Source organism: Salvelinus alpinus, chromosome 10, assembly GCF_045679555.1.
Source record: "Salvelinus alpinus chromosome 10, SLU_Salpinus.1, whole genome shotgun sequence".
Taxonomy (NCBI): domain Eukaryota; kingdom Metazoa; phylum Chordata; class Actinopteri; order Salmoniformes; family Salmonidae; genus Salvelinus; species Salvelinus alpinus.
Window position 1 is genome coordinate 67,744,944 of NC_092095.1, and position 17,952 is coordinate 67,762,895.

At 48.4% G+C, this 17,952-nt stretch overlaps 1 protein-coding gene across 4 annotated transcripts; it reads left to right on the top strand.

Moving 5' to 3' along the window:
• The first annotated feature begins 103 nt into the window (after positions 1–103).
• mbd5 (methyl-CpG binding domain protein 5) lies at positions 104–17,952 on the top strand. Of its 4 annotated transcripts, XM_071330669.1 has the most exons (11): positions 130–607; positions 2,415–2,602; positions 2,764–2,912; positions 3,139–3,241; positions 3,971–4,151; positions 4,581–7,055; positions 9,019–9,269; positions 9,512–10,858; positions 11,530–11,603; positions 13,636–13,711; positions 14,991–17,952. In XM_071330669.1, exons 3-11 carry the CDS (start codon positions 2,791–2,793, stop codon positions 15,051–15,053), a joined length of 4,692 nt encoding a protein of 1,563 aa, XP_071186770.1. In that variant the 5' UTR covers positions 130–607; positions 2,415–2,602; positions 2,764–2,790; the 3' UTR covers positions 15,054–17,952. The 4 variants fall into 4 exon arrangements, with proteins under 4 accessions (XP_071186768.1, XP_071186772.1, XP_071186771.1 ...); XM_071330667.1 differs by having other exon boundaries at positions 104–236; positions 2,415–2,912; XM_071330671.1 differs by lacking the exons at positions 11,530–11,603; positions 13,636–13,711; positions 14,991–17,952 and adding an exon at positions 11,080–11,523 and having other exon boundaries at positions 125–607; positions 2,415–2,912.

The window sequence follows — 17,952 nt, forward strand, 5'->3', positions numbered from 1 at the left end:
ATAAAAAAAAGACAAAGGCAAAAATGGCAAAAAAGGCAAAGGCAAAAAAGGCAATGAAAAAAGGCAAAGGCAAAAAAGGCAAAGGTTTAGAGTTCAGGGTAAGGACGTCCCAAGGATTCCGAATTGCGCTAACGCTGTGCTCTCTAGCTCTCTCCTCATCTCTCTGAGGCGCAGGAGCAGTAAAGCACTCCATCTTTATCCCAAGCCTAGGGAGAACCAGCCGAGACATTTGATGGGTAGGCTTTTTATTTGTATTTTTAAAGGGCCAGAAGCAAATTGGAGGGAGTTGAAATATACTATTTCAGCCACCATGGACTTTCAAGGAATCATTTGATACTCGAAAAGATGGAAAAACGTTTTTTTAGGCTATAAGATTGGAATCTCAAAAGCTCCTGTCTTTGCAAAGCAACCTTCTGCTCAGCTATTCTTTCACTGGCCTGTCTCTGCCTCGTCCCTAGCTGGAGACGTTTCACATAGGAAAATACGCTCAACGCTCCCCAGTTACGATAAAAAACTTCGACATTTCAATTCGGGACATACTTTTTTCGTACAGTGGAATATCGTTAAAGGCATGTGAATGTTTTGGAGTTTGTGTTATATTACATGGGTATGTTTATTTACAATTCATTTTCGGTTAACGTTAGCTACTTACTAGCATTAGCATTCTGCTAGTTAGCTAGCTTAGCTAAGTTGGTTACCTAGCCTGCCATCGAAAAATCATGTTTGGCTAGCTGTCTACTAGCTAACGTTAGATAGCTAGTCATTATCGGTGGGCTAAATAAGGCCCGCTAGAGGTTGTTTTTCTTCGTTAAAACAACCGTCTTATATGACTTTGTAACGTTAGACCGAAGAGTTAGCTAACTGTTAGTGAGCTAATATCAGGTGACTAGATATCACCCACCTACCAGTAAACATGTTGATTTTTTTGTAGCTAGCGTTAGCTAGCTAGGTTAAGTAACGTTGGATATCAGCTGATATGCTAGTTTAGTAGCTAGTTATGCAGGTAGTTCAGTTGGCAAGGTAACCAACTGTCACTATCTGGCTAACGTTAGCTAGATAAAAACTCTGTATGTCCCCCAAAGCTAGCTAACGTTATCTGGGTAGCTAGCTAACTTGTAATAATTTATAGTAGCTAGACCTTTTTGATTCTGCAGACGAAAAGGAGTGCTCTATGTACAGTAACGTGATGCATTGATCGAGCCATTTCAACAAGCCATTTGATTTGGCATTTCAGATTTCTTTGGTGCCATAATTTGCCATCACAGATCGTGCCAATTATTAACAATCGCCTAGTTTCGCAGCTGTACAGGTGTGTGTCTGTTTTTTCCTCATCTTCGTGTGGTTGTCAGTTTAATAAGAGTCCGTGAGCTACCTGCTGTCATTTCTCAAAATATATTGTGGAAATGCAGCACTTGACTCAGAGAGCTGTGCAATGCCATTATGCCTGCTGTCATAAATGGGTCGTTGCTATTCTGCAACCCAAAATGGGCCCAGTCTGATGTGTCAGCCCCATGACATTCCAGAGGTTCAGCCAGTAGATCTTTCACCAAATCAAATCCTCACACAGGAGATTTGTCATAGATGTATTAGCCCTGTCATATTCAGTGTTTTTGGCATGACGATTTCCATAAAGACGATTAGGTATTCTTTGACAGTGAATAGAGGTTTTACATAATCAACTATCATAAGTAAGTAGCCTTGGCTTGTGCAAGTGGGGCGGCTCATCTCCTGGTTCTGTATTGTGAGGCAGCTTGATGTACACGTACACCTCCTGGACAGGACGCTAGTCTATGGCAGGGCCTTACCCTCAATCAATCTCCTTAATGCTGAGTGCCAAGCAGAGATGCATCGGGTCCCTATCATAGCTATATCATATAATACAGATCCTTCTCTCTTCCCATCTGCTTGTTGTGACCCTGGGCGCCTCTCCACCCGTCCGCCCATACCTTGACTCCAGATAGAACCTGATGCTTGTGTTGCCTCTTTAGCTCTCCCCCTCCCTCCATCCCTACACAGGGACAGTTATGAGTCAGCACACAAGGGCTTGGATTAGTAGCCTGTGACAGTATAGCACTGAGCCTTCTGACAGTCAAGGCCAACACATGGCCACACAACAATAGTAAGATCCTTGGTCTTTAGAAAATACATTTACACCCCCGGAGTGCCACTCCTATATCTTTGACAGAACTTGTATGCAAGGAATTATTCAGTGGATCAAACTGATGTTAAATCTGCACCATTAGATAATGGTGGGTAGGTCAGGTAGGTCTGAATTGGACATAACATGAATGTAGGCTACAACCACTGCACATACACAAACCTTTCAGTTTGTTGTTGCAGGTAGTTTTGTGTAAATGTTGGTTGATGTCATGCAACAATGTTTTCTAATACTTTTCTTTATTTTTCCCAATCAGGAACCATGGGAATCCCTCAAATAACCTACCCCAGAAGGAACCCCTAGCATGTCTTCATGAGCCACTCCTGGTTCCATCTGTTGCCCCAGTCTCTCTGAATCGGATTCAGTGTCTATGGCTCTGAATGACCGAGACAAATATGGAAATCTCGTTGGTATTCAGTAGTAAAACTATGAAGGGTCTCAAAGGTTAGGATTCACAGTGAGCTTGCCTCACATCACACTGACCCCAGCCCATACTTCATCCAACTTTGAGAGTGAAATTGTAGTGCACTGCAAAGTCCTCTTTATTGGAAGGCAAAGATGCCATGTACTCTGAAGTCTCTGGTTGATGTGTGATATGCTTTAAGGTGTTGTGTACTAAACCAACTAGAACAATGAATGGAGGAAAGGACTGTAAGGGAGGGGTCTCAGAGGGGGTGGGGCATACAGCCCCTGTCCAGGTCCCTATTGGCTGGCATCGCAAGGTGGATCCAACTAATGGAGTCCTCTACATCAGGTAAGACCCATTGCAGTGCTCTGTTTTTTGTAATGATGCCACAATAATGCACTTCTGTTTGGTTCGTAACCAACAGTCTTGGTGGCTAGTATCATCTATCCAACCTGTGTGTTTCTTTCAGAGAGGTTGGGATAAAGCAACAGATATATTTCCTTATGAGACACTCATGTATATTGGACAATAAATGTTTTTCTTCTAAACATTTGTTTTGGTTTGTAACCTCCAGTCCCAGTTGCTCGGTGCTGTCCTGTCTAGACCAGGTGAAGAGCTACCTGCTCACAGACGGGACCTGCAAGTGTGGCCTGGAGTGCCCACTCATCCTCCCAAAGGTACGTTAACTAACCATCTTGGTTGTCCTGTCTGTCTCAGTCTTTAGCTAACCTAAATTGACTCTCTGAATGCGTAGCTGGCAAAGAAACACCACACAAAGCTTGAAGGCATACTTTGGGATTTTGTCAACAAGGCCCTTTATCTACTTCCCCAGAGTCAGCATGCTAGCAGAGTTAGCAATTGTGCTAGTAGGCAACTTCATTCAAACCGCACGCAGAGAAATAAAACTGGTATCCACAAGTTTATCAGACTCTGGGGAAGTATCAGGCCTCATTTCCAATATCCCGAAGTATCCCTTTTAAGGGTAGAGATGAAGGTTTACTCCTGAGTGATGCAATGAACAGTTTTGTTAAACCCAGGTATTCAATTAAACATAGGTTGTTTTCCCACATATAGCAGGTTATATATATTTTTTTAAACATCATATAGTAGGCTATATTTTCTGCTGCATACAGTGTTAATTTATACTTTTTTTGTGTGTTGCGTTATATTGAAACGGAGACGGGCAGGGAACTGCGTTCATATTCAAGGCAAGGCCAATATGTATTCATATGCAAATGTGATGTAGTCTTCTGGAGAAGCAGGAGGCTTGGAGGAGGATATGACCTGACAAGTAGCGGACATTCCTTTTTTTACTGATGTTTACTTTATGTACTTCCTTGTGGATAAACGCCGCTCCTTTCACCAAGACAGGCCAGGTAACAGAGAGCTGACTCTCCTTTCCTCAGGTGTTTAACTTTGATCCGGGAGCTGCCATTAAACAGAGGACGGCTGAGGACGTGAGGGCAGATGAAGACGTCACCAAGCTGTGTATCCATAAGAGAAAGCTGCTGGCTGTGGCCACTCTACACAAAACTATGGCGCTGCCACACCCTGCTCTGACTCTTACCAGTCCTGGTGGAGGTACAAGTAAGTATCCTGGTGACTGTGTATCACTACTGTTTTGGTTGTTTTCCAATGATACATTTCTCTCAGATTTCTGACTGTTTCATGGGTGATATAGAACAAGGTCAGAAAAAAAGGTGGCCATTTTGAAATTGGCTTCACAGTGGCATTATACACTTTCAATGTTTTAAAGCTGGAATCCGTAATGGTGAAACTGCTACGTCTCTTTGCGGTATCACAAAAACATGCTTCAAACAACAAACACTGTTTATTTCACTCTGACATTGCATGAGAGAGAGAACAATCAAGTCTTTTTTTTCTCTCCATAGTGATGATCTCCTCTTCTGTTTCATCAACAAAAACAATAACAGATGTCCTAAGGCAAACAGTGGTGCTGTTTCCTCTATTGCAGATTTCAGCTTTAACACTAATTTCACTTATCTTCCCCCTCAGGTTCAACATCAATGGTCCCGTCACATTCCACGATTCCCCGAGCAATACGGAATAAATCTCACCAGTCACTGCTACCCAACTCTGTGGTTCCGAACTGCAAGAACCCTTTCAAAATGATGATGGCGGCTGCAGCAGGTCACCGGCACTTTCCCCAAGAGCTAGGAGATCCACCCCAGCAGCTAGAGCTTTACCCTGGTTATCCCAACAGACAGCAGAGACTGAGCAGTGAGCCTGGGCCCAGGTCTTCGTACTGCTCTGGTTATGGTAGCATGCTGAGTCCAGGGGGCCACGGCTCCCAGCTCTATGGGCCCAGGGACGGGTCACCACTCTCCCCTAGCCTCAGGTCTGATCCTCTGGGGAGCCCAGATGGGTTTAGAAACAACCTATGTGGCTTCCCTGGAGCCACCAGCTCCAGCCCCATCCACGGGGCCAACAGAACGCCTCTCTCCCCACCAGGGATGCTCCTCCACGGTTCTCCGGCTGGGACCCAGACGTCCTGCGCTATGGCAGGAAGGAATAGCACACCCCTCTCCCCTACCGCCACTGCCAAAAGCCCAGTCATGATGAAGAAGCCTGTGTGTAACTTCCCCAGATCCCCCAGTATGGATATTTCCATACGAGCACCGTTTCACCTCAATACACAGCCCAGCGCCCCACACCCTGGCCCCCCGTCTGCCATACCTCCCTCCTGCACCCTCCAGAAAAAGCAGATGACCTCTGAAAAGGACCCGTTAGGCATCCTAGACCCCATCCCCAGCAAGCCTAGCATCACTATCAGCCAGACAAACTCTAAAACAAACTCCAACTTCCAACCTAGTGTCCACTCCTCTCAGGTACCAATGATGAATGTAAACATGAACAACCACCCTCCTCCCGCCATCGTCCCCTTGCCAAGCAACCTCCCTCTTCCCACTGTCAAACCCAACCCAGTGGGCCACAGCCACGGAGGTCACATGCAGAGGACTCAACATCAGACCTCCATAACCACCTCCATGTCCCCTTCCCCCGTCACCTCCCCAGTCCACATGTCAGGCCCTGTCCTGGGCAGCAGGATGGAGGCCTCTCCCCAGCGCTCCCGCTCCTCCTCCACCTCCTCGGACCACGGGAGCTTTGCTTTGCCCTCAGGCCCCAGTCAGGGTCCGTGTGGCGGGATGAAAGTTCCTCCTCGCTCCCCCCGGCCCACCATGCCCATTAACATGCCTTCCAGCCCCTCCTCTGCCAAGCCTGACTCACACCCACTCCACCAGTACAAAGACCTACCCAGTCAGCTGCTGGTTGAGATGAGTAACCAGAACGCTATCAACACCCAGCACAACAACCCCGGCATGTACCCCCCTGCCACCTCCTCTGGCCCCTCCATCGCTGCTCCTCACCAGGCCCAGAACCAGAAGGGACAGAACCACCCAGGTCTGTTAGGGATGCCCCTGAACCAGATCGTGAACCAGCAGAATGCTGCCTCCTTCCCCGCCAGCAGCCTACTGTCAGCAGCAGCCAAAGCACAGCTAGCAAATCAAAACAAACATGGTGACAACAGCAGTGAGACTGGCAGTAGAGGTGGAGGCCCAGGTAGGGTTAATGGTAATGGTGGTAGTAGTGGAGTTGGGCATCCCAGCTGCATAGAGAGGCCCAGTAGCAGCACTTTAAACCCCATGCTTCCCCCTAACTCCACCATGCCCTCCATTGCGGAAGCAGCAGCAGCAGGGGGCCAGAGCGGTCGGGCTGCCCTCCGGGACAAGCTCATGGCCCAGCAGAGAGACAGAGGAGACCCCCTGCTCCGTAAGCGCAAGCAGCAGCCGCCAGGCCCACCACCGCCCAACAACCCCCTCAACCACCACGACAGTATGGTCTTCAACATGCTCAACAAGCCTCCTAACATGGGTGGAGGTCCAGGTCCCAGGCTACCACCACCAAGCTCAGCAGAACAGTTGAGGAAAGTGGCCCGGCTTGGGGGCCTACCGACCAACACCTCCATGGCCCAGCTGCTTCAGTCCATGAGCAACCACAACAACCACCATAACCAGCACCAAGGCCCTGTAGGCCCCCCAGGACCTGGTCAGATGCACTACAGCGATGTGGCTGGGGTCATGCCTCCTGGAGCCTCCCAGCAGCAGAACCTACTGGCCCAACAGAGGATGCTAGGCCAAGGGGAGGGTCAAGGTATGTACTGCCGGAGTATGGACTCTGGAGGCCCTCATTCTCACACCCCTCGGTTCCCAGGGTTGATGAACCAGATCCAGGCCAATTCGTTGGTGAACTGTGGCCCTCTGGGGCCCGGTGGACAAGTGGGCCTTGGCCCAGGGAACATGCCCCTGAGCCACCATCCTAACACTAACCCATCACCACTGTCCCACCCAAGTCAACATCCACATCAGCAGCAGCACAGCCACCTTCACGCTGCGCTGGGACGGACTAGTATGTCAGGAAGGACACTCGGCAACAATGATGGGAGTTGTGGTCCAACCATCTCTGAGCCAGGTGAGCCACTGAGAGAAACACACACTTTGTTCGTGATCGTGCTTTGCTCTGTGATGGTGTGTGAGTTTGGTAAATCCACCTAGATGGCCTTTGAGTTGAATGACAGTCTTTAGTCTCTCGTAGAGAGTGTACGTTGAGAGGCTGGCCCTCATGTTTGTATAATCATTCAGGTTTCTCTCTTTATTAGCATGCTAGTTGCAGTGCTCAGCTCAGTGGCAGAATAACATGAAAACAGATATTTTTTTCTCCCTCCTTTTTAAGAAACGAGCTCTTGACCAGATATAGTGAAGAGCTGGTGTGAGCTGGCTGGTAGCTATAGTAACGCTGGCTTCTGAATGGAGGCCTGGGTGAAGCCTTTGGAGAAGGGTTGTGTTCCTTCATTAGCCCTAGTATGTGTCTGCTCTGATATAGGCCTAGCTGAATAGATACTTTTTTCCTTTGGCCCACTGTGTTGCACATGGCTGTATTTGGCCTACTGTTGTGTGAACACTATAGCAGGAAACAATGCTAGATACTATAAGATATGGCATATGTTCCTCAGGAAGCCTAGTGGCTATCTTTCATCTCTTTGTGGACTGCTAGCCTATCTCCCTAGATGGGTTCATTCCAATCAAGCACTTCTCTTCCCCTACCTCATGCCCAGACAGCTCCCCCTCCCCAGCCACCACCATCCAGCCCTGCCTCTGACCCCATCCCCCTGCCTAGGCCATTAAATCACATCCCTTCCTCAACCCCCAGTCTTCTCCCAGGCTGCAACCTCTGAAATAAGCCACGGCTCAGACAGCACCACCAATCACACCGTTCCCATAGCAACCTCCCCGGCAACCATCGCCACTATATCATAGCAGTGCAGCCACACTGGCTGAGCACAGCGTAGGCTAGTGGGAGGGGAGGGGAGGCTAGTGAGAGGGGGAGAGGAGCTCGACCAGTGAGAGGGGGAGAGGAGCTCGACCAGTGAGAGGGGGAGAGGAGCTCGACCAGTGAGAGGGGGAGAGGAGCTCGACCAGTGAGAGGGGGAGAGGAGCTCGACCAGTGAGAGGGGGAGAGGAGCTCGACCAGTGAGAGGGGGAGAGGAGCTCGACCAGTGAGAGGGGGAGAGGAGCTCGACCAGTGAGAGGGGGAGAGGAGCTCGACCAGTGAGAGGGGGAGAGGAGCTCGACCAGTGAGAGGGGGAGAGGAGCTCGACTAGTGGGAGTGGAGGCACTGGCGAGGGGAGGCTAGTGGGAGGGAGAGGCGAGGGAGAGGGGCTGCTAGTGGGGGGAGGAGAGGAGCTAGTGAGGGGAGGAGCTGGGGAGGCAGAGGCGAGTGAGAGGGGAGGCTAGTGGGGGGTGGAGAGGAGCTGGGGAGGCAGAGGCAAGGCTGAGGCAGAGGCTAGTGAGAGGAGGAGAGGAGCTAGACTGGTGAGACTGGTGAGAGGAGCTAGACTGGTGAGAGGAGGAGAGGAGCTAGACTAGTGAGAGGAGCTAGACTGGTGAGACTAGTGAGGAGAGGAGCTAGACTAGTGAGGAGAGGCGCTAGACTAGTGAGAGGTGCTAGACTGGTGAGAGGAGGAGAGGAGCAAGACTGGTGCGAGGAGGAGAGGAGCAAGACTGGTGCGAGGAGGAGAGGAGCTAGACTGGTGAGAGGAGGAGAGGAGCTAGACTGGTGAGAGGAGGAGAGGAGCTAGACTGGTGAGAGGAGGGGAGCTAGATTAGTGGGAGGAGGGGAGCTAGTGAGAGGAGGAACTAGTTAGAGGAGGAGAAAATAGACCTCCGCTCACTGTGGAACACAGTACTACAGCCTATGCCATCGGGCTCTCCAGTTTATTCATTCAATTACAAGAATTTCCATCTTCCCACTCTTCTTCCATAATTTTGTTCAGAATTGATTTACCCCTCTGACCTGTCTTCTCCAGGCAGTTAAAGTGTGGAATTCCCCTGATTTGAAAATAACAATAAACAGTAATATTCTTCCACCCCAACAGGAGACCCATCTAACCTAGTGAACTGCAGCATGGCCAGCCTCCAGCCCCACGTCATCAACAGCTCCAGCAGTGGTGGTGGTACCCAGGTGTTCCAGCAGCATCATGCCCAGCAGCAGCAGCTTCATCAGGGCATTCAGCGGGCCATGCAGGGCCTCCCTCCTGGCTACCAGGGCTCACAGCAACCTGGCTTCCCTGAAAACAACAGCTCCTCCAACTCCCACCCTATGGCCTGCCTGTTCCAGAACTTCCAGGTTAGTCTGTCTATTTGAAGGGTGTGTTCAGTGATGTGAAATGCTCTGAATGTTGCAGATAGAAATAGAATGAATAGAGATGACAAGATTATCTGATTCACTCTTCACTACGGGTGGACGATCTACATGATACATTCCGTCCTCCTCAAAAGGCCCCAATAGTTGTGGATTCTCTGACATGCTAGGAGTGATAATGACACGTTTTCCTTTTCTCTCAATGAACTTTGTCTGTGTTGTTTCAGGGGTGTTTGCCAGACAACAGCATTTCAGTCCCTCACTCACAGATAATCTCTCAGTCCGGTATGACATCACTTCCTGAGTCTCAGGGGATGCTGTCACACACCCAGTTTGGTGTCAGCCAACGGGGGATGCAGCAGACGCAGGGGGAGGGGCTTCCCCCAGGGATGCACGGCTCTGATAGGCTACCCAGCGGAGGGGTGGAGTCTGTAGACGCCATCTACAGGGCTGTGGTGGATGCTGCCAGTAAAGGAATGCATGTAGTCATCACCACCACGGTTAGTGGCACTACCCAGTCCAGCCCTGTACCCACTCTCAGCACCATGACTGCCTTCACTAACTCCGTAGGGGAGCCGGTCAGCATCAACCACAACCTCCCTCACAGCCATGCTGCAGTCAGCCATAGTGGCCAGCGGGTAGCGCACCAGGAGGGGGAGCAGACACCGACCCTGAGCCAACAGCCCAGACCCAGGCAGGTCAGAGCAGGACGGCCCCGGAAGAACTCTGGTCAGGGGAAGAGTACTGTTAGCATCCCCGAGGGTCAGGGAGCACTTCCAGAGGCCTCCCACCAGGACTACTTCAGATCCCCAGGCCATGGCACCCCCAGGGGGCAGTGGGAAGGCGAGACTGGGTACCCTGGAAGTCTGGACAGAGGTCACACGGCATGGGGTGGTGAGGAATTCCTAGAGTGCTCCACTCATGTCCGCAGCAGCCCCTGTATGGAGAGACCTGGGAGTCTAGCTCCTGCACCCTCCTGTCCAGCCGACAGCGCCCCCCACGAAGGTCACCACCACTCTCTCCCCGTCCCCTCAGACAAGGCCTTCCTGGAGGATGGATTCAACCGCTTCAACAACTGCAACCGGACGGCCGTGAACATCGTTAACTACAAAGAGAGGTTGGATCAGACTGTAGAGAGATGCGCCCATATGAACGGAGGTGGCGTCGGACCCCCCCAGGTCCAGTTCTCTCTACGGGGGTACGGTGTGTCTGACCCCCTCGGCCCCCCCAGACAGGGGGACCTAACCGGGGACGACCAGTCTCCCAGCTCCTCCACCAGCCTGGAGGGTCCGTTGGTTAAAGAGTACGTGGGCCACTACAACGGTCACTTCAACGGAGGCTGTGCCCCCAGCCCGTCTGACACCAAGTCCCTGAGCAGCGAGGAGGACCTGAGGCAGCCGGACAGCCCCTCGTCAGAGATGCTCCACTATAGACCCAGGACGTTTAACATGGGGGATCTGGTCTGGGGACAGGGCTTTAAAGGGTTCCCATCCTGGCCTGGTAAACTGTCAGGGGAGGAGGCGGGGCACAACCATCACCACCATGGCCGCCTGCAGCTCAGAGAGGACAGCAAGGTGAGATGTCTTCGGAGAGAGGTGAAAGAAAAATACACACCCACAAATCTAGTTTTCTTTCACTATTGACTTTACTTTTGTACCTTTTTAGATGAAAATAACTGTCGGCGATCACTACTTCTGAGCTCTTTAGACATGAGGGTCATGTTGATGGGACCTAGTCAGGCTTTTGGTCCTATTCTTAGACCCAACATAATGTCTGGCATCTGTTATTACCCCAGGTGGAGCCAGAGAAGCTGGAAACACTGTCTGACATCTGTTATTACCCCAGGTGGAGCCAGAGAAGCTGAAAACACTGTCTGACATCTGTTATTACCCCAGGTGGAGACAGAGAAGCTGAAAACACTGTCTGACATCTGTTATTACCCCAGGTGGAGCCAGAGAAGCTGAAAACACCGTCTGGCATCTGTTATTACCCCAGGTGGAGCCAGAGAAGCTGAAAACACTGTCTGGCATCTGTTATTACCCCAGGTGGAGCCAGAGAAGCTGAAAACACTGTCTGACATCTGTTATTGCCCCAGGTGGAGCCAGAGAAGCTGAAAACACTGTCTGACATCTGTTATTGCCCCAGGTGGAGCCAGAGAAGCTGAAAACACTGTCTGACATCTGTTATTACCCCAGGTGGAGCCAGAGAAGCTGAAAACACTGTCTGACATCTGTTATTACCCCAGGTGGAGCCAGAGAAGCTGAAAACACTAACACATGACCTAGAGGCCCTCGACAGAGCGACCAAGAGGAACAGAAAGTAAGTTATGTTGCTGTAGGATGGATGGCACTGTACATGTTGTGATTATTTACATCAGTGTGTATGTGGAACCAGTTTCTCCTGTGTTTAAAAAGATGAACGGATGTGTTTTATTTGCTCTATTTTAAGAGTGGAATTTCATTCTAGAATGTTGATGGAACAGGTTAGTTCCATCCTGGCTGGCTGCTCTGTGTTGAGGAGAGGTTAATACCACTGACTACTGAATCACCTGTCTGTACTCTCTGTCCCACTCTGAGCCCTGATCAAAAGTAGTGCACTGAATAAGGTGTTTTTGGGACTGCTGCTTCCCTGCTGCTGCCCTGGCTGGCTAGTCATTACCCCTGGTGCTGCCGTGTCTGGCTAGTCATTACCCCCTGGTGCTGCCCTGGCAGGATAGTCATTACCCCCTGATGATGCCTTGGCTGGCTAGTCATTACCCCCTGATGATGCCCTGGCTGGCTAGTCATTACCCCCTGATGATGCCCTGGCTGGCTAGTCATTACCCCCTGGTGCTGCCGTGGCTGGCTAGTCATTACCCGCTGATGCTGCCCTGGCTGGCTAGTCATTACCGCTGATGCTGCCCTGGCTGGCTAGTCATTACCCGCTGATGCTGTCCTGGCTGGCTAGTCATTACCCGCTGATGCTGCCCTGGCTGGCTAGTCATTACCCGCTGATGCTGTCCTGGCTGGCTAGTCATTACCCGCTGATGCTGCCCTGGCTGGCTAGTCATTACCCCTTGGTGCTGCCCTGGCTGGCTAGTCATTACCCCCTGGTGCTGCCCTGGCTGGCTAGTCATTACCCGCTGATGCTGCCCTGGCTGGCTAGTCATTATCCGCTGTTGCTGCCCTGGCTGGCTAGTCATTACCCGCTGATGCTGTCCTGGCTGGCTAGTCATTACCCGCTGATGCTGCCCTGGCTGGCTAGTCATTACCCCCTGATGATGCCCTGGCTGGCTAGTCATTACCCCCTGATGATGCCCTGGCTGGCTAGTCATTACCCCCTGGTGCTGCCCTGGATGGCTAGTCATTACCCCCTGGTGCTGCCCTGGCTGGCTAGTCATTACCCCCTGGTGCTGCCCTGGCTGGCTAGTCATTACCCCCTGGTGCTGTCCTGGCTGGCTAGTCATTACCCGCTGATGCTGCCCTGGCTGGATAGTCATTACCCCCTGATGCTGCCCTGGCTGGCTAGTCATTACCACCTGGTGCTGCCCTGGCCTGCTAGTCATTACCCGCTGATGCTGCCCTGGCTGGCTAGTCATTACCCCCTGGTGCTGCCCTGGCTGGCTAGTCTTTAGCCCTGATGATGCCCTGGTGCTCCCCTGGCTGGCTAGTCATTACCCCTGGTGCTGCCGTGTCTAGCTAGTCATTACCCCCTGGTGCTTCCCTGGCAGGATAGTCATTACCCCCTGATGATGCCTTGGCTGGCTAGTCATTACCCCCTGATGCTGCCCTGGCAGGATAGTCATTACCCCCAGATGCTGCCCTGGCTGGCTAGTCATTACCCCCTGGTGCTGCCCTGGCTGGCTAGTCTTTAGCCCTGATGATGCCCTGGTGCTCCCCTGGCTGGCTAGTCATTACCCCCTGGTGCTGCCCTGGCTGGCTAGTCATTACCCCCTGGTGCTGCCCTGGCTGGCTAGTCATTACCCCCTGGTGCTTCCCTGGCTGGCTAGTCATTACCCCCTGATGATGAAAAACCTCCTCCACTGCACTTGTTCTCTCTCTCACACACACACACACACACACACACACACACACACACACACACACACACACACACACACACACACACACACACACAGCACTTACCTCACCTTAGCTGTTCTCCCTCAATGTTGTGTAAAATGTACCTGGACCTGGGTCTCATTCCTTACAGCTCATGTTATAATTGCATACTTTATCCTTCCGTAGCAGGAGGCAGAGTTGAACAAATCTATTCATATTTTTGTCCAAAGTGAAAAAGAAAATGCTGAGTGTTTAGGTGTGGACTTATTGATGTTTCTGAAACATGATTTTGTTTTCATTGTTCCCAACAGAGCTGGGAAGTTGAATAATCATTTAGAAGCTGCTATACATGAGGCCATGAGTGAGCTGGACAAGATGTCAGGGACTGTGAGTATACAAGTACCATCTAGAAAGATTAGAACACCATGTTCTCCCAGATGGCCTCTCCTCTGTCTCCCTCCCCTCCTTCTCTCTCCCTCTGCCCCTCTACCTCTCCCCTCCTTCTCTCTCCCTCTGCCCCTCTACCTCTCCCCTCCTTCTCTCTCCCTCTGCCCCTCTACCTCTCCCCTCCTTCTCTCTCCCTCTGCCCCTCTACCTCTCCCCTCCTTCTCTCTCCCTCTGCCCCTCTACCTCTCCCCTCCTTCTCTCTCCCTCTGCCCCTCTACCTCTCCCCTCCTCCTCTCTCCCTCTGCCCCTCTACCTCTCCCCTCCTCCTCTCTCCCTCCCTCTCTAGACTGTCCCCCAGGCTAAGCTGAGCAGAGTTAAGACTACAGCCAGTGTTGATCAAAGGGCTGTCTCTGTGTCAGCCGGGAGACACCACACACACACACACCCCAGTCAGAGGATTACATAAACAAGCTGCAACAACCCCTCAACCAGCACCACATTTCAATTTGAAAAGGATTCACTGTGCTGTTAATGCATCTTGCTGCCCTTCCTCTGAATTCAGACAGGCTAAATATGAAACCAGACACTTTGAGTGGAAAAGAGGACAGCTTAGTCAGATTAGGATGTCTGTGGAGTTCTGTCTGAACTCAGGTGCTATTAAACACTGTAGAATGTACGCTACTAGCCGCACAAGCCAACAGAGACTGTGGTGTTTGGTTGGTATTAATAGGTCTTCTATTCAATCAATTTTATCAATCAATTTTATTTTATATAGCCCTTCGTACATCAGCTAATATCTCGAAGTGCTGTACAGACACCCAGCCTAAAACCCCAAACAGCTAGTAATGCAGGTGTAGAAGCAGTATTGTCTTCTCTGTCCTTAGCTTAGGGTTAAATGTTAAGGTTAAAAGTTAGGGTTCGGGTTAAGGCTAAAAGTTAAATGTTAGGGTTACATTTAAGCAACAAGGCCCCAGGGGGTGTGGTATGTGGCCAGGATACACCGGCTAAGGGCTGTTCTTAGGCACGACGCAACGCGGAGAGACTGGATACAGCCCTTAGCTGTGGTACATTGGCCATATATCACAAACCCCCGAGGTGCATTATTGCTAGTATAAACTGGTTACCAACTTAATTCAAGCAGTAAAAAGTAATGTCATACCTGTGGTATTCCATCTGATTATACCATGACTTTCAGCCAATCAGCATTCAGGGCTGTAACCAGCCAGTTAAATTAGAGCCCTGGTTATGCATTAATGTATTATGTCTTCCCTGTCCTCAGGTTCATCAGATCCCTTCCAGAGACAGACAGGTGAAGCCCAAGAGGAGAAAGATCTCCAGATAACATTGAATGTGTTTGGTCAGCTAATGACAGTCCAGTATCTAGCCAGTACCCAGCCTTGGAACAACGGTTCAGACCGCCCCGCCGCGACCTTTGAACTCCAACCAGGTGCTACAATATGGATAGTAGTGGTACATTATCGTCCCACGACCTCCCTAGCTGACTGACATTGGAAGTACTGGAAAAGCCAAACAAAAATATTACAGTTTTGAATTTCAACTGTAAAAAACAACGGTTGTAATTTGTCTACAGCTAGCTGAATGAGAAGTATTTTTTCTAGAATAACATATTTAAAAAACTGATAAATAGAAGAAAAATAGTACATTTGAAAGAAAATAGACAGTCCAAATATTTCTGATACATTTTCAATATGTATATAGGTAATACGGAAGATTTCATGAATATTAAGAAACGTATGTAAATATTGTACAATGGTAATGTACAACATACTTAATGCACATTTGAACTTGTATTGTACAAAGCAGCAGCAGAAGAAGTGCACCAATGTCTTGGTTTTTATTCAATACATACACAGTCATTATGACTGTATGCAAGGGACAAATAAAGACAAGATACAGCCTAAAGCTTTTATATGGTTATGTTGTAAACATGCTGTTTATTGTATTGAAAAGCAGGGTCTGTATTCAGAAAGCATTCGAGGAGTAGGAGTGCTGATCTAGGATCAGTTTAACCTTTTTATATTATAATGAATACGATTACATATACAGAGAGGGGCCTGCTACTAGATCATCACTGGCTCATCACTACGATCAGCCCCTCCCCCCTTGTCCACATCATCTTATTGATTAGGATCTAAAAAGGGCTAGACTGATCCTAGTTCAGCACTCCCAGCTCTGAGACGCTTTATGAATACAGACCGAGGAGAAACAGGCATTACTTCAACACCACTAAGTGTTTGTTCATTTATGTGTTTTAAAAACAGAGTGACCTTTACCAGCTGAAAGGCATCTGTTTCTACGGTACCATAGAAAAAGGATGATTGGAATGAAGCATCCTTCTAATTCCAGGATCTCAACCTACTAAAACCACAGACTAAGTTGTCAAATACTAGTCAGCTGTTTTTGCGCAATTTAATTTTCTTTTTGATGTGATTTTATTTTTCTTAATATCATTTTCAAATAGTGTCATCATTTTATCACAGAGCTATAGCTTTAGATCGCGTAACCAACCTTGAAAAGCATAGATGCAGTATATTATTCTGACGTAAGAGTGGATTGTGAAAATAACACTAACTGCCTGAGGTAAAATGGTGGAGAAGAGTTCATCCTACAATTTAGGGGCCTTATGTGTAGTTTATTTGTTATAAATTATTTATGTACAGTATTTCATATTTATTTTAAGCTTTACAATATTCTAGATGGCAATAATACAACCGAGAGTTAAAAACTCAAAGCCTTACGTGTTTCTTTTACACAGGAATAGCCTATATGCTGTATTCAGTTTAGCCATTAACCTGACTGTTTTCCAGTTTGATTTCAAATGTGTTCTTTTTGGATCCCTTGCCGTTGTGTACTACTGTGTTTTTCCCTTCTGCTAGCTATTTCTATTGTAGTGTTTGTTACAGTAGATCATGTCGACATGTCCTGAAGAGGTCATTGACTGCCTCCTTCCAGAAAGTTAAGGTTGCGTATCTCCACAGTCTCTGGGGACCATGCTTAGGTCTGAAAAAGGCTTCACTATATATTTAGACAGCCTTCTGTCTTTAAAAAAAAAATCCTGAATCAACTTTTAAACAACCTAAATTATTCATTCAAATCAGCGCAGATAGTACAATAATAGTTTAAAGGATAGAAGAAATGTTTAAAATGGATAATATGCAGTATGTTATCTTGGTATGGAAAGAAAGAAGGGATCATTTGGCCCTTCAGGCCGAGCACTGTCAGTGCTGTCGTGGAGTTGTTTACATTGGTGGAGAAATCACTACTGAATAGAATTTCAATAGAAGTGTGCTAATTGGAGACTGTCATCACACATACAAATGCTTCACTACGTTTTGTGCTGATGAGATTTGGATGCTTTTTATGGCCCCATTGAAAACAGACTTGTTATATTCACTACAGCGTGTTGTGTGCAATACAAATAAGTTACATCATAAATCACTAAATCAACTTCAGAATGTCAATCTTTAAAAAAAAAAAATATTTAAAAAACTGTGTAACCGTTCATGTTACAAACCATGTCTAGATGGATCAACTGTAATTCACTCCAGACAGAAGTATTTCACTCTACTTCTAGAAAAGTATTCATGCTTTTAATGAAGCTTATCACAAAAACTCTTGAGAGCAGTCAAGAGAACATGTGAACTATTTCGGGTAAAGTTCATTCTGCCCTTGTGCAATGACCTAGAGACCCAGTCAGTCTCATGTTCAAACCCCATGTTGTATAATGTCTTTTCACTTTTACCTTTCTGTTGTCGGTCAAATGGTCAGTGCAGCCCAATTTCTTCACACGTGTGTGTGTGTATTTTATTTTTGGAGCTATCTGTGTGTGTGTGTGTGTGTGTGTGTGTGCTGTTTTTCTTACCCTTGCTTGCTCTTAGAATCTTTATTTGTGTGTTATTAACATGTTGCTGTTGTCAGTGTTGGTTTTTCCACATGTAACTAAGTTTTCTCACGTGTGTGTGTGTGTGTATACTTTACAAAAGTAGACTACTTTGTAAAGTATGTTGTGCACTTGATGTCATTTGTTGCATTGTGGGTGCTAGGACAAATAGTGTGAAGTCCCATATTTTCTCATTGTTTGGCGTTTTCTATTATTTCATGTAAGCAGACGTTTTTTATTTTGTAAATATTGTAAACATTACAGGTCATACAGTGATGTAACATTTCAACAATGTTGCACAGATGTTTAAGATATTAAAAACTGGTCACTCCTACTTGAA

Bases quoted from the DNA above. Each gene is read 5' to 3' on its own strand.
- mbd5 (XM_071330667.1), top strand. From the start codon at position 2,791: ATGAATGGAGGAAAGGACTGTAAGGGAGGGGTCTCAGAGGGGGTGGGG. The intron at 2,913-3,138 runs GTAAGACCCATT...TGTAACCTCCAG, and splicing joins AATGGAGTCCTCTACATCAG to TCCCAGTTGCTCGGTGCTGT. The intron at 9,270-9,511 runs GTTAGTCTGTCT...GTGTTGTTTCAG, and splicing joins GCCTGTTCCAGAACTTCCAG to GGGTGTTTGCCAGACAACAG.